The sequence below is a fragment of the Trachinotus anak genome, unplaced genomic scaffold (genome assembly GCF_046630095.1).
Source record: "Trachinotus anak isolate AG129_WGS33_773 ecotype Australia unplaced genomic scaffold, CSIRO_AGI_Tana_v1 ptg000008l, whole genome shotgun sequence".
Classification (NCBI taxonomy): Eukaryota; Metazoa; Chordata; class Actinopteri; order Carangiformes; family Carangidae; genus Trachinotus; species Trachinotus anak.
Genome location: NW_027273859.1, coordinates 19712579 through 19727748, shown reverse-complemented (window position 1 = coordinate 19727748; position 15170 = coordinate 19712579). Strand labels below are relative to the sequence as shown.

The window sequence follows — 15170 nt, the reverse complement described above, 5'->3', positions numbered from 1 at the left end:
TGAAAGTACATATTTTGAAGATCTGGCTTGCACACAGATATGTATGTAATGATCTTGAAAGTCACACACAGTAAGGAAATACATTAAGCCTACTCCAACAAGTGCTGACAGGACATAATGTTTGCTGCTTTGTCTCATCCTTCACGCTCCTTCCTCCCCTCAACACTCACATTTGACCCTTGATTTCAGTTCCTTCTTTTATCCTGCTTCTGTCTGTTTTCCTCCCTTTTGTCTTTGCTTTAGCCAATTCTTTTACCTCTGCCCCTGTTTTTTTTGAATGTATATGACTTTTTACATTTTTTGTCATTTTATTTTCTTATATTTCCTATTTTATTACAACGTTTAGAGCCAACATTTATGCCTTTTTTAGCAGCTGGTATAAACCCTCCTGAGGTTCACTGTCACTTCCACGGCGTGAACTATACTCTACATTTCATTGCAATGGTACTTTACTCAAGTGATGTCACTTTTCAAGATAAGCTCCCTGAAAAACCACACGGCTTTCACACAGCCAACCAAGATTTGACAAAATAATTAACTGCAGCACAACGTCAATAATCCATCATCAGTGTTTCAGGGTGTTAATCCGTGCGATTTCTTCAATCAGCTGTGTTTACAGCAAATGTGTTTGGCATTCACCTCTTGCACAGAACAGGAGCTTATGATTTAACCATGAACTTAACAAAAAATGGGTCAAAGGTGACTATCGTCTAAGATAACCATCATAACTGTTGCAACAGTGACATTGTGTCACTGGAGCTGCTACGAAAACACACACAGTGGCCTGTGAGGATCCTTTTGATTCATGTAGTGGTCTGTTACATGATTATGTAAAGCTGGAAGCTGAAATCTGAAAGATAAAGATGGCTGTGGGCTTTGTACATTTTGTGATAGTGAAATAGAGTCTAACACAACAACCTGATAAGATTTGTGCTGAGTTGTTCTTTGCCGTTTGGAGAAAAGGATTTCAAAGGTTTGAAACTGCCTACGCTGCAGCCTTTTTAGAAATTGTATTATGCACAAATTTTAGTCAGGTGGCTCTAAAATAAAAGGCAGCATTTGATACTCTCTCAAAACTTTATTTCAACATGCACATATCTGGATGAGCACTGTCAGTATTCATCCCTATTTTCATACATAAAAATATATTGACAAAGGCACTCTACAGAGGTACTCCAGGGGAAACAGCAAAATCAGAGTGATGATGACAAACATAGAAATAACACAGTATGGACAACGACTGGTCCTACAGCTGCAGAGTTTCCGTGAGACCTTGGAGTCAGAAGCAGCTCATTGGTGAATTCGATGAGGAGAAGTGTGACCAGCCAGATGCAGGAGCCTGAGGATAATGTCACCGGGATCACTGCTGTCAAATTGTCCGGTTTGGTCGTCACCTTCCTCCTCGATGAGGCAGGACTGATCTGTGGTACAACTCTCTGTGTTAAAAAAAAAAAAAAAAAGGGAGGAGTCATTACCAAGATAATGTATGTCTGTTATTGCAGTCATACACTTTACAACTTTTTCAGAGCAAGAGGGCAAATGGAGGAAATCACAATTAGGTACTGAAGTAGAAGTGCTCAAGCAAAGACACAGTATGTTGCTTGCCTTTTAAAAATAATGTGTCTGCAACACAGGCTGTTCTTTTTTTTGTTTTTTTTTTTGCAACACAGGTTTATAGCCCACTCACAGTCACTACTTCTTCATCCTCCCATGTTGGACTGAGGGCAGACTGAATGCTACAGTGACTCTCTATTGCCTCTTCAGGTACACAGTGGTATTATGAGACAGGAAGTGACAGGCTAGCTGATTAGCATGCTAACTCCAAACTGTTCTGTTATTTCTCTCACATGCTGTTGACAATCTTAGTTAATTTTTGATTGTTTTAAACTAAAAGTACTTACATATTGCCCCTTTAAGTACAATTCAGAGGTACAACATATCAGAGGGAAATTTTCCTCCAGTACATTTACCTGACAGGTTTAGTTACTAGTTACTTTTTACAGATTTAGATTTAAAGAGTCTAAAAAGTGTTTAAATTATGATGCAGTCCTACACAGTAGCCTACTGTATGTTAAACCATTCAGTAGTCACCCGGGTATCACCAAATTGCATATGAATGATGCGCCAATTTCATTTTGCATTTTATCACTTCGCATTTTTTGCTTTTGCATGTCTATGAATGACTTTCACGTGTTTACGTAATTCCTCTGCTGACTTATAACACTAACCTTCACTAAAACTGCATTAAATGGTCCGAATTTAAAATTAAATGCTATTTCCATACTATCCCATTATGTTGCAGTAGTTAAAAAAACAGTCTGCTTCATTTAAATCACTTAAATGCTGTGATATTAAAGTGTTGCTGTAATTATAATCCAATGGCATCACGAACAGAGCTGTATATTCTCCTGTAGTTTTATGACTGTGTGGTAGAGTTACTTCTACTTAAGTAAAAAGATCCAAATACTTCTTGAATCAGCGCATACATGTACTTTCTTTTTTTTTTTTTTTCCTGTGTGTACTTTAGGATTTCCTGACCTGCATCACAGCAGAGTCCTGAGGCAGCACAGCGTCCTCCCTCAGATCCGCAGGGTCTCCCTCCTGCCTGGCAGGGGGTGAGCAGGTAGTTCTCCTCCACACAGTGAGCTGTTTCTGGGGAGCCCAGCAGGCAGCCGAGACCCTCCCCGCAGCAGATACTGGGGCCGAAGCAGCGGCCCCTGTCTCCAGGGCCGCATGACATGCACTGGTGGAGGACACAAGTGATAATTCTTGGTGTTATTTCTAAATTGTGACAAAAATTTAGCTCAAAGTTAGAGATCGATTAAAGCAGCTCACCTTGCGCAGTGGTGCGTCCACGATGGACCTCTTCCCACCGATAGGACAGTTGGAGATGTAACACGCTGAACATACAGACAGGAGAAAAAGCAGGCACACGGATACAGCAGCCCCAGTCATTTCTGCAGAGAGAGTGAAGAAACGACAGACAGGAGGAAAACGGAAAAGTATTAAGAACGAATGACCATCGAAAATCTGATGTCGAGAGAGCAAAATTTACTCACTTGTGACTTCACGGTCAGTGAGTAGTAGACCTCAAGTTCTTGTGTCAGATGGTCCCAGATGATTCTCTATCTTGCATGGTGCCAATGACATGTCTTATATACCTCCAGAGCTTCTTTTGAGAGTGACACAGAAACTCAGAAGCCACTTAGAGGTCCTTAATGAGTTTGTTTCATTGAAGCTGACCACCGGGTAGGCCGGGTCAAAGGGCCAGGCAGTTCTGTGGCCTGGTTTGCGTTTTGCCATTGAGAATCATTAGAAAAGGGCTGCTGCTGCGTGACCATGCATGATCGAGATGATGATGAAAAGTCAGGGAGGTCAAGAAGAGGATGGGAAGATGAAATTATTCAAAGTATGACTGGACACGAGTGTGTTACAATGTTGCTCTGCTTTTATTTTAAAAAACTAGATACATTAAGGATTTTCTTCTTTATTAAGCGCCTTTTCAGGACAGATGGAGGAAAGTGAAAAAAGCTGTTCTCAGAGGTCATACGAAGAAGTCCATCTCTGAACCTCGGCCTGCTGAGCCACCATTTTGGCTCAACAGTTCTGTCCAGTGCAGAGAATTTGTAGCAGGACGACTGTTTGTAAACAAACTGAAGCATAACAAAAAGACACGCGAAGAGGCACACACACCTACAGATTTTTCCTGTCTATTTATAAAACCCTTAATTCCTCACAGGAATTGACGCAAGCATTGTGCAGGTCTGAGGTTAATTGGCTTTATGAGCTAATTAACACAGCTAATGATCAGCCACAACTCATAAAAGACAGTTTCACAGTTTCAATGATATGAGCTCAATTACTGCAGCTCCCTCCCCAATCTATGAAGTGCCACCTCATCTAATAAAAAGAAGTTGATAACATCGTCTTTGTTCACCAACTTCTGTGCTACGAGGGGGGAACAGGACATCAAGACGTGGACTGACATTTGTGTATTTAGATTTCTCACCCACAGACAGATCATGAAAAAGGTCTCCAGTCACCATTTGAAGACATAAAGTGGCATAAACAGGACTGAAGTGTTACTCAATGGGACACTCTTGCCACCTAGTGTCTGTGTTGACACATCTCATCTATGTATGCATACATTTTTCTTTTTTTTTTTTGGCATGTTTTTGCAGGAGGTGGACAAAATAGCAGGAATACCTACTATGCAACATTGTGCAGTCTATTATAACAACACCACAGTTGTGTGTTTCTTTCTTTTCTTTAAAATGAAACTAAAATTGTACATTAGGGTTTCAAAGAGGCAGTATTTGCTGCAGGGCTTTTCTGGGAAATTACATTATACCACACAGGTGTTAATGTTATACTGCACAGCCTGTGTGACAGTAATCCATTAACTTTCTAAAAAAAAAAAACAACCCTGAAATATCTTTACCCTTAAAGTTTCTAGAGCTGCTGAAAACCTTTAAATCTCATCATATTCCACCCAAAAACACAGAAAATTTTATCTATTTACATTAAATCTAAAATCTATCTTTCCCAATACGCATGTCTTTGCGCTGGATAAAGAGAAAAATTTGATCTTGCTTTGCCATGTTCCTCCAAAAGCTGTGCAAATCCCTATTTCACAGAGAAATGGAGATGTCTATCTAGTGTTTCCTTATTTTTCTGCAGGAAGGCACTAGGCTTGTTGACTTCCTCTCCCCTCCCTTCCTTCCTTCTCTCCGAAGGTACTCATCTGAAAAATGAGAACAAAGTGATTGTTCCTGTTCTCTTTCTTAAGTCACTTCAAATGCTATCCGTGGACGGGCAGCTCATTGTCAGGAGAGTTGCAGCGCGAGCAGGAGGGAGAGAACGCTGTTACAGGTACAACAGCAGCCGCTGCAGCAGCACTTCAGCCACAGCATCACAGAAAACACACTCTGCTACACTCAGCTGGTAAGTTCCTCACACACACACACACACACACACTCTTCACTGCAGCCTCAAACAAATGCACGCTTACATGGCACTGACTGGCATACGGGTGAGGAGGGGCTTCGATTTTAATGGATTGTTTGGAATGCATGGAGTGGCAAAGTATGGGCTGGGGTCTTTGCACAGTGCACTCTAAGAGGGAGAGGTGGACCATGAATATCCAGGAGAACATTTCAAACACTGAAAATTTCATAATGCGTCTGAAATTTCAAGAATCTTGGGAAGAGGCTGCAACATTCCTCTTGCATTCTGCATGTGCTTTTCGTTTTCTAAATGTTACTAATAACACATCTATATGCAAATGCATGTGTCGCTGTAGTGTATTTTTACATTATTTATTGATAAGAACAGATACTCCCTGTGCTTAGATAGTGTGATGCACTGCTTGTAAGATTTCAAAGTATGTTTTTGCAGAGACAGAATGACTCTGTGAATTATATGAATGTGAATATGTGAATTCATCTGTAATCTCAGTCAAGGTTTACTCATGGGCTCCCCAAACTTCATCATTCTCACTTGACATCATCTTTTCAACAAGTCTTAGAAATGATTTTTACTGTCTCCACGTTTGTGAAGCTGGTGAAGCTCTTAACAGCTGGTGTATGTTAAGAGTTGAAATTAATCAGTCAACAAAAGATTGAGACACTTTTCAAACACAAATACAAAAATATCTCTCTGTCCTTGTTTGTAAATTTTATGAATTTTCTGCTTTTCTTTAACTTATGTGATTGTAAATGGGATATCTTGGGTTTTGGTAAAAAAAACAAAACAAAAAAACAAGACATTTGAAGATGTCCCATTGAGTTTTAGTTGAGTTCTTCTCACCATTTTGACCAAATGATGAAACTATTAATTGAGATATCATCACATAGAAGAGCAGTTGATGAATCTGCAACCGCAAACTGGAGGACAACAGGTTACAGAGAATAAGGTGGAACTTGCAGTGATGTGGACTAACATGAATACCAGCAGTTTCTCTTTGATAAGCACTGAACTATTTACAGGAATAGAATAGTTAAGTGCAGCATTGCTAAGCACTGGCTTTTTGTATGCCATGCAGAAGTTACACAGTTCCCCTTTGAGTGACCTATGTAGATTGTCACCATCTTCTCATCTATGACCATCATCTACACTGATAAACACACAGTGCAGCTACTTATAGCTGTATAATGTCACAGTTTAATGCTTATCAGTGATTTAATCAAACTCAGACTCATGCAGAGGTTCAGAAAGCATCACGTAGCTTTATCAGTGGAGGAGAAAAGGGGAAGTTCTTCTTGGCCATCATGGCACTGAAAATGATAAATAGAGCAGAGAAAAAGGAGATGGAGAAGCGAAAAGTGTGCGGGAGGTAGAGGTGAGCATTTCACAGATAACTTCCTAATTTCAGGAGAAGAGGAGATCTGTGAGAAAGGAAGAAGTGAGAGGTTTCAGGTTGAACACTGAAGGTGTGGGTGTTGACACCATGCTGTTTGTGTGTGCCCATTCCTTCCAAAGAAATTCTTAGAGAAATGGTTTCATATGTTAAACAGAAACCAGACGCAGAGTCATTTGATGTAGATTTTCTCAAGTCTTTTTCCAAATGAGAGGTTTGTTTTAGAGGCTGCAAGTAAGCAGTGGTGGAAAGTAACTAAGTAGATTTACACAAATACTTAATCGTACATTGGTGTCTCCTTTTTAAACTATGTTATTATTGTACTCCACTTCATTTCAGAGGGAAATATTGTATTTTATACCCCAATACATTTATCTGTCAGCTGTATTTACTTTATAGATTTTGCAGATTAATTTGACAGATTTTACATAAAAAGACAAATGATGACCTTATAAAACACAATGTATTGTTAAAGATTAATCAGTGATTCCGATGTTCTTTGGCTTGTGACCTATTACAAAAAATATATATATAACGGTGCCCAGTTGGGGCCCACCTCAGGTGGCTGAATTAAAATAACTGCCTGAGGCCCAAAGAGGTAAAAGTATCAAATGTTTCACAAAAAAGCAAAGATTCACTCCAAAGATACAAACTGGACATATATTTTTATTTTTCTTCTGTATCAAAACCTGATGCCTACATTACCCACAATGCATCCTAGGATATTTTTGTTTTCAAACTTTGTAGTAGCAGCCTTCAGGCCCAACCAGATATCACTTGAAGCAACTTATCACTTTCCACACTGCTCTCACTGGAGCCACAATGCATTGGATTTATACAGCTTCTGTGATCCATATGCACTAGTACTAACACTCTATGAGACTTATAAACCCACTTTGGTGGAGTCCCCATTCAAGTGAAGGACTTCTCTCACCAAAACATTGTTGTAATCTTCTTGACACAGAAAGAAGATGGAAACAGACAGAGCCACTTTCTCACCAGGAAGAAGTCCTCCTCTCAGAGATGAACTAAGACAAGCACCACAGCACAGTTTCTACCTGAGCCCACCTCCACTCTATATCAAGCCCCTGAAATTCCCCCCTCCCAGATACAGCAGCATATCACAAACCAGAGACACCTACAGTATGTTCAGCCCACCTGCTTTATTTCCCACGCTCAGCCCTGGTTACACCCAAAAGGAGGGATCCCAAAAACGCAAAAGAACTCCTTTCAAAATGGACGCCCAAAGAGGCGAATCTCCTGAAAGAGGAGCAGAGGCCACCGAAGAAAGCAGCAGTAAGAAAACAGTAGACCTCTCCCACATCCCTCTCTCCATCCCAGCACCATGCCCCATTCCTTCCCCATCTCCAAAACCCCTCCCTGGTATGATCGAGCTCAACAGACTGCAGCTTCATCACAGATCATTGGGTATGAATCTACCTGTGCAGGTAAAACAGGAGCCTCTCAGTCCTTCCCCTGTTTGGCCGCCCTCTCCTCTCCTTCTCCACCCTCCGTACTTCCCACCTCTCCACCACAGCCTCCTCCCATACCCCTTCTTCATGCCTGGGCCTGTCATGCACCTCTCCCCTGGTGCTTTCTACCCCAGAGAGGACCTCCAACCTGGTCATCGAACCCGTGACGGAGCTCCTCGTAGCGGGATGACCAGCGCTGAGAAGCTCGGGCTCAACATCCACGTAGATGACAGCTATTATGTTGATGTTGGAGGTGACCAGAAGCGATGGAAGTGTCGCATGTGTGACAAGTCCTACACCTCCAAGTACAACCTGGTCACGCACATCCTGGGCCACAACGGCATCAAGCCACATGGATGCCACCTGTGTGGGAAGCTTTTCAAGCAGCTGAGTCACCTGCACACACACCTGCTCACCCACCAGGGCATGAGGCCCCACAAGTGCCAGGTGTGCCACAAGGCCTTCACCCAGACCAGCCACCTGAAGAGGCACATGATGCAACACAGTGACGTAAAGCCATACAGGTGAATGATTGTGGCAGTTTTTTGTGCTCTTTATTGACTGTTTTTATCCTATATTTCCACCTCATACACACTTTTTCTGCCCATCCAGCTGTGGTGTGTGTGGTCGAGGCTTTGCTTACCCCAGTGAGCTTCGTGCCCACGAGCTGAAGCATGAAAAAGGCCAGGAGAACGTATGTGTGGAGTGTGGTCTTGACTTCCCCACACTGGCTCAGCTGAAAAGACACCTGACCGCCCATCGTGGCCCCACCCTGTACAGGTGAGCAGAAAAATGTTTAAAGCATGCTAAAGCAGTAATTCGAAATACCCTTATTTGTTTCCTTACCAAGCGTTAGATGACAAGATTGATACCACTGTCATGTCTGTACACTAAACATGAAGTTACATTCAGCAGCGGGTTAGCTTAGCATAGCATTAAGACTGCAAACAAAGGGAAACAGCTAGCCTGGCTCTGTGCAGTGATGACAAAATCTGCCTAAGATAAACACATGTAAAGATCAAAAATAAACATGTTAGCCTATATCTTGTTAGTTTAATCTGTATAAAAATTTAAGATTAAAAACGATTTAAGGGGTTTTATGAGGTAGACTGTCCCGGCTTGGGCAAATACAATATCTAACTTAAATTCTGACTTTTACCTTGGTTAATCCATACAAAAACCAAAGTGTAAAAATGATAATGTGGTGGATTATTTCCCAGCCATGAAAAGTAACTTCCTGAAATCCTGGCATATAACCCTCTATGAAACTGCTATGAGCTATTTTTACACTTTTTATGTAGGTGAAACAAAGGAGCTATAACATATAAATTAGTGATCTTTAGAGGAGCTGGTGGGTGTACTTGTTACTTTTGGACAGACCCAGGCTAATTGGTTCTACCAACTTCCAGTTTTTGTGCTAAACTAATCTAATAGGCTGCTGGCTGTAGCTTGATATGTACGGAGCAGATATGACAGTTGTATTTTCACCTCATTCTGGATAAGAAAGAGAATAAATGCATTTCCCAACATTTCAAACTATTGCTTTAACATTTCAGTTCTCTTTTTGGCTGTATAAGGAGGTTATACCTATTGTTCCTGCAGGTGTGCAGAGTGCCAGAAGACTTTCCAGTATCCGAGTCAGCTTCAGAACCACATGATGAAACACAAAGACATCAGACCGTACATCTGCAGTGAGTGTGGGATGGAGTTCATCCAGTCACACCACCTGAAACAGCACACGCTCACTCACAAAGTAGGTTTAATTAGGAAGATGATCAAAAAAGACAAAACATTTTCTCAATGCTTTTTGACAGGGATTGGAAGCAAAAACATGGATTTTGGTATCAAACAGTTATCAATTTTGCTGTCACATGAAGACATTTCCATTATTCCTTGTTCACATTTTAGATCGTGAAAATGGCTCAGAGAGTTTGGACACCAGCCCAATGGGTTGTTTTGGCAGCTGTCTCAAAGCAATTTCCCCACAAATCCTGGGACCTGATGCGATTGAACATTCAGTTTTCGTGTTTTATTTCCTCTTTACTAGCTTTAGGGTTGGAAAAAAAACACCTGATTCAACACTGACAGTATTATATGTACACATACTGTATTAGTTTGTCCCAACTGAGGCAACACAAGATTTAATGTTTTTATTATTGCACCATTGCATCAAATGGAAATACATGAACTGTCTTATGCACCATTTTATATACATTTTCCCAAAATTCAGTCTGATGTATTTGGTATCTCTGTAAGTTTTGGGCTTTCCAACACAATTTAGAATAAAGATCTTAAAATGAAGATCAGTGAAATTTAAGAGGTCAAACAAATTGGCATTATAAGCACCAGGCATCTGTTGACCACATTTCTCACGCCAGTACTTTTCATTCTTCAGGGTGTGAAAGAGCATAAGTGTCGCATCTGTGGTCGTGAATTCACCCTGTTGGCCAACATGAAGCGCCATGTCCTCATCCACACCAACATACGGGCCTACCAGTGCCACATGTGCTTCAAGAGTTTCGTCCAAAAACAGACTCTCAAGGCTCACATGATCGTCCACTCGGACATCAAGCCCTATAAATGCAAGGTTGGTCGAAATTCGCATGTCAGATGTGGCTCTTTGCGTTGTGTTCTGGCCTTCAGTTCCTCTTTTGTTCACTGATTAAAGGAATAGTACAACATTTCGGGATGAAGATCAACACTGTCATTGTCTGTATGGTAGCTGGTATTTCCCACGAAAAACAACAGAATTAGTAATTTTAGCAAATGCCCCAAATATTCAAGTGGCAAATCCCCCCACCCACCACCCCAGAGGCCATAAGAAGTTAAATCAAAGAAAGAAGTCAGGCAAAGTTATTACAGAGCAACAAAGTCCTGGGGTGGATGGATTGACCAAGGAAACATTGTATTTTCACAACTGGCAGTCAACGTGACTTTCTTTTAACCATGACTGCAATTGTTTCCTAACCTTAAGTTGTTATTATTGTAACCATAGAACAAAGGTCCCCTAACCTCAACAAAGCACTAACTGTAACTCAAACCACAATGTCTCCCTAATCCTAACAAAGCTGCTTCTGTGCCCAAACCTAACCAAGCCTTAATGCTGTCTCATCATAAAACTGGATTATTTTTCACCAATGATTTAAAACAGTTTTGGACAGCAAAGATAAATTATGTTGTCCTGCCGATAGCGTCAGATAAAAAAAAAAAAACTAAACACATATATATTTGTATGTTTTGTCATTTTGTCAATTTGCTTGACTTGTTGGGTAATTATAATGCTAGCACCCAGTGAGCTTAACTTGTTGCACCATTATGTGGTGGGGTTATGTGGCAGATTTTGTTACCTTTTGGAACAGTCAGGCTCACTGTTTCCCAATTTTCACTCTTTGTGCTGAGCTAAGTGAACATGCTACTGGCTGTGTCTTCACAGTTAGTGTACAGACATGAGAGTCGTAGCAATCTTCTCCTCTACCCCTTGCAAGAAAGCATCAAGGCGTCAATATTCTATCAATAACCAAACCTTATCTACTGATAATCACAGCTAGGAACCAGACTTGTAATATTTAGTGGTAGCTGCTATTAAAGGATTTCCCCATTTTTCTGGAGTGTCTGTTTTGACCTTGGGGTTTGGTGTGACGACTGAGACGATGACCAGATAGCAAAGAGGCTTTTGGCAGTGGGAGCCTCCTTGTCCATAGGAAGGATATCGCCGCACAAACCGCCTCTCTAACAATGGCCCCCCAGCCTCCCCGGAGAACAGGGCCCGCAAATAGATTTCATCTCGCTTTCTCTGCTGCTGGAGGGAGCTTCCTGTTTTCTCACGGTCCTCTTGGACAGTTTACAGTCCCTCTCTCCTCCTGAAGGAAAGGACCACCCTAATAAAAAAGAATGCAGAGGAAGGACAGCGCAGGAGTTGCCCTTCCCTGTTCTCCTCCTGGCCCTGTCTCGATGTTGCTTCCTCTCTCTCTCTCTCTCTTTCTGTTTTTCTTGCGTGTGTGTCAGGGAGTGAGAGAGAGGGGGGAAGACAGAGAGGAAAAGAGGAAAACAAGGATAGAAGGAGGGTGTGTGTCTGAACGCCTGCACATTCATTCATGATTACGTGTCGCTCTGCATTCTGAGAAAATAATAGATGGATGGTGTTGGCTTATTGTTTTTGTATCCTAAAATAGTGTTTACTATGGCCAGTGGTGAAAAGTACATTTACTTAAGCACTGTAATTACAGTAAATGCAACTTTGAAGCAATTGTACTTCACTTGAATATTACAAATATCTGCTACTTTTTACTTCTACCCCACTGCATTTCATTTGCATTTGCTTTTTACTCACTCAACTTTAAAGATCTGACAGCTGTAGTTGCTATTATTTGCAGACTAAACTGCCTGCGGCATTTGACGTAGTTAGAATTAGGTCCACTTTATCTAATTTCAACAGTAAAATTCTGCTGACATATTACATATATATTTTAGAGCTGACTGTAGGTGGAGCTTGTTAAATTTGCACAGGCTATCTGTCTTTCCCTGACTCCAGTTTTCATGTTAAGCTAGGCTAACTGGCTGTTGGCTTCAGCTTCCCATTTCCTGCACATGCATGAGACTGGTATTGAGCCTCTAACACTTGATGAGAAAGCAAATAAGCATATTTCCCAAAATGTTGAACTATTTCTTTACATGGACGATCTGAATACTTGTTGCTAGGTTGCATCAAGTAAGAATTTAATGCCAGCCATTTGTAATGCACATAATTACATATCTGTAAAAGCTGTGTTGTGCTTGTTAGATTTCCTATTTGGCTGTTCACAACCATACACTTTTCTCTCTTTTCTTTCAGCTTTGCGGAAAGGAGTTCAACAGGATGCATAATCTAATGGGCCACATGCATCTCCACTCAGACAGCAAACCCTTCAAATGCCTTTACTGCCCGAGCAAGTTCACATTAAAGGGAAACCTCACCAGACACATGAAGGTCAAACACGGCGTCATGGACAGAGGGCTGGATGAAAGATGTAAGCATCTTCAAATCTCTATTGCAGTTGATGGTATGTGCATTTCTATTGAAATAGTTGCTTGATGTAATTACTTTCTTCTCTGGTTTCAGTGTTCAGGCAAAGAGGGCGATTCTGCCTCACCACTCAAATGGGGCTCCTCACCCACTTCAGCCAAGAGGAGCCATTTGACCTTTCCCAGAAGCCGCCAGGCATGCCCAGCCTCCGTCTTTCCCAGTCCGATGGCGAGAGTGTACCGGGAAGCTCATGTCAGGAAGAAGATGAGGAGAGTTTGTACAGAAGGAGCCAGTACAGCCCTGAGGTAGACCACCATGAGCCAGCAGGCGAGGACCAGTATATCCCAGAGCTGGAGGAGAGAGGACAGGAATCTCCTGATGAACTAAGGCCAGACAAGAAACAGAAACAGACATACCAGCACAGTTTAGAGAATGAGACATTTGAGAGGGAGTCAGCGGCAGAAGGACAATCTGTAGATCCCAGAGGTGCCCAGGTGCACCTCTTGCAGTCAGAGACATCCTATGAATCTGATTTAGAACTAGGTGAGGAAGCGTACCACCATGAAACAGGCCATAGACAGTTGTATGATTATGACTCCGATTCAGAGCTAGAGGATGGTCACCAAGAGCAAGATGAGCCAGAGCAAAGCAAAAAGCAGTTGGATGGCTTTTATGAGGCAGCTATCGATGAGGCAGAGAAGAAGCAGAGCAGTTTCGAGACCGGTGAAATAGTGCACCGCTCGCACACATGTGAATTTACGGGTCCACAGGATGAAAAAGTAGACAAAGAATGAGAAAAAGGGAAGAATGAGAAGGAGATGCAGGTTTTGGGGTATGCTGATGTTTTCTTGACAGGAAAATGGACAGGATGTTCAGGAGACACTCCCCTAAGGAGAGAGGAAGGTGTGTAGGTCTCCTAATAAAACAGATTATGGAGGATGTCGTATAGTAGCTTAGCACAAAAAAGGAAAGATAAACATATCACGTTTATTACCAGACCAAAAAATAAAAATGAAGTTACTGTAATACAAAGCTGTGAAGCATACTGCATGTACAGAACATGTCACACACTGACAAATAGTCACTGACAGAAAGTTAATGATTAGCTTTTCTGTAAATAAAATACAAAGAGATATTTAATATTTTTGTTTTTTACAAATCATTTTTGCAATGTTAACTCAAATATGCAATTTTGCTTTAACTTTGACTCTTTTTGTGTAAATCTGATATGAAAATCAACAATTAAGTTTTGCTAAACCTGTCGTTTCTGTTATTGTTGTTTGTTTGTGGGACATTGCACTCAAAGTAAAGATCAGATTTACTGAGTGTAATAATGTAGTTTTCAACAGATAGAAATATGACAAAGCTTGACGTTGTGTTTTTGTGAAATAAACTATGATTTTATTTTATTTTTATGTCTAATGTTTAGATTTTTAATTCTATATGACTTTGACTTTCTGGGGGGAATGGCTTTGTTTTTATTGTATGGCAGTTTAATGGTTGTCACCTGAATATGATTCTGCTAAATCAATACAAAAATAAAAGCTTGAATGCATGTACCTGTGCAATGTACATGCTGTTTGTGTTTCTAGAACATCCCTGTGACTCTTTTTAAAGAATATAAGCTAATTCTCAGTCCTCACTGTCTGTTGTCTGACACACACTTTGGCAAGCCAGAGATGATTGCCGTGAGTTTCAAAAAGCTTGCTTTTCTCCTCCTGCTTCTCTTTCAAAGCAGAGGAAGAGGAAGAGAAAACACCTCTCCCCTTCTCTCTTTTAGGTTGCGATCAAACAGCGGTGACGGACACAGTGGGTGTCCCAGACAAAGGCTTCATGTGCCTGTGTGACTCAGAATAAAGCATTGTTTCTGCTCATTGCAGAAGCCCCACTGCAAATAGAAATACTACTGGAATGAAAAAGTGCCTAAAAAAAGTTTTTATGACACAGTCAGTTAAAGATAGATTATCATATAGTGCATCATGTGGGATAACTCATACATGTCTCATTATTATTAAAAAGTAATTTAGCAGAAGGTAATTTAAAGTATCAGCTTTGTGTGTTTCAATCCACACTCCGGTATAAAATCGAGTTCACTGGGCTATGGCATCACATTATACCTCACTTTACCATGACAGTTCAGGTAAACAAGTCATTTCGTGTCAGCTGAAATGCAGAACAGCAGCTTCTCTATTTCCACAAGTGAAGACCACCGTGTCCTAAAGAGTGAAACTGCAAACAGTTTGAGGAAGTTCTCACATCCTCCTTTCCTTTCCTTTCCTCACCTACACGTTTCAATCCCAACCACCAGCTCAGACAGGAACTGCAGAGAGTGGATAGC

General features: G+C 41.1%; 2 protein-coding genes across 3 annotated transcripts; one reads left to right on the top strand and one right to left on the bottom strand.

Moving 5' to 3' along the window:
* Positions 1 to 1058: 1058 nt before the first annotated feature.
* LOC139624314 (isotocin-neurophysin IT 1-like) lies at positions 1059 to 3199 on the bottom strand. Its single transcript, XM_071483348.1, has 4 exons — positions 3060 to 3199; positions 2836 to 2957; positions 2539 to 2743; positions 1059 to 1436 (listed from the first exon to the last, which is right to left on the bottom strand). The coding sequence occupies exons 2-4, from the start codon at positions 2953 to 2955 to the stop codon at positions 1291 to 1293; spliced, it is 471 nt and encodes a 156-aa protein (XP_071339449.1). The 5' UTR covers positions 2956 to 2957; positions 3060 to 3199; the 3' UTR covers positions 1059 to 1290.
* A 1592-nt stretch (positions 3200 to 4791) lies between these two features.
* znf366 (zinc finger protein 366) lies at positions 4792 to 14391 on the top strand. 2 transcript variants are annotated; one of them, XM_071483343.1, is made up of 7 exons: positions 4792 to 4944; positions 7323 to 8354; positions 8443 to 8610; positions 9433 to 9583; positions 10226 to 10417; positions 12662 to 12836; positions 12929 to 14391. In XM_071483343.1, exons 2-7 carry the CDS (start codon positions 7330 to 7332, stop codon positions 13624 to 13626), a joined length of 2409 nt encoding a protein of 802 aa, XP_071339444.1. In that variant the 5' UTR covers positions 4792 to 4944; positions 7323 to 7329; the 3' UTR covers positions 13627 to 14391. The 2 variants fall into 2 exon arrangements, with proteins under 2 accessions (XP_071339444.1, XP_071339445.1); XM_071483344.1 differs by lacking the exon at positions 10226 to 10417 and having other exon boundaries at positions 4807 to 4944; positions 12929 to 13764.
* The last annotated feature ends 779 nt before the right edge of the window (positions 14392 to 15170 follow it).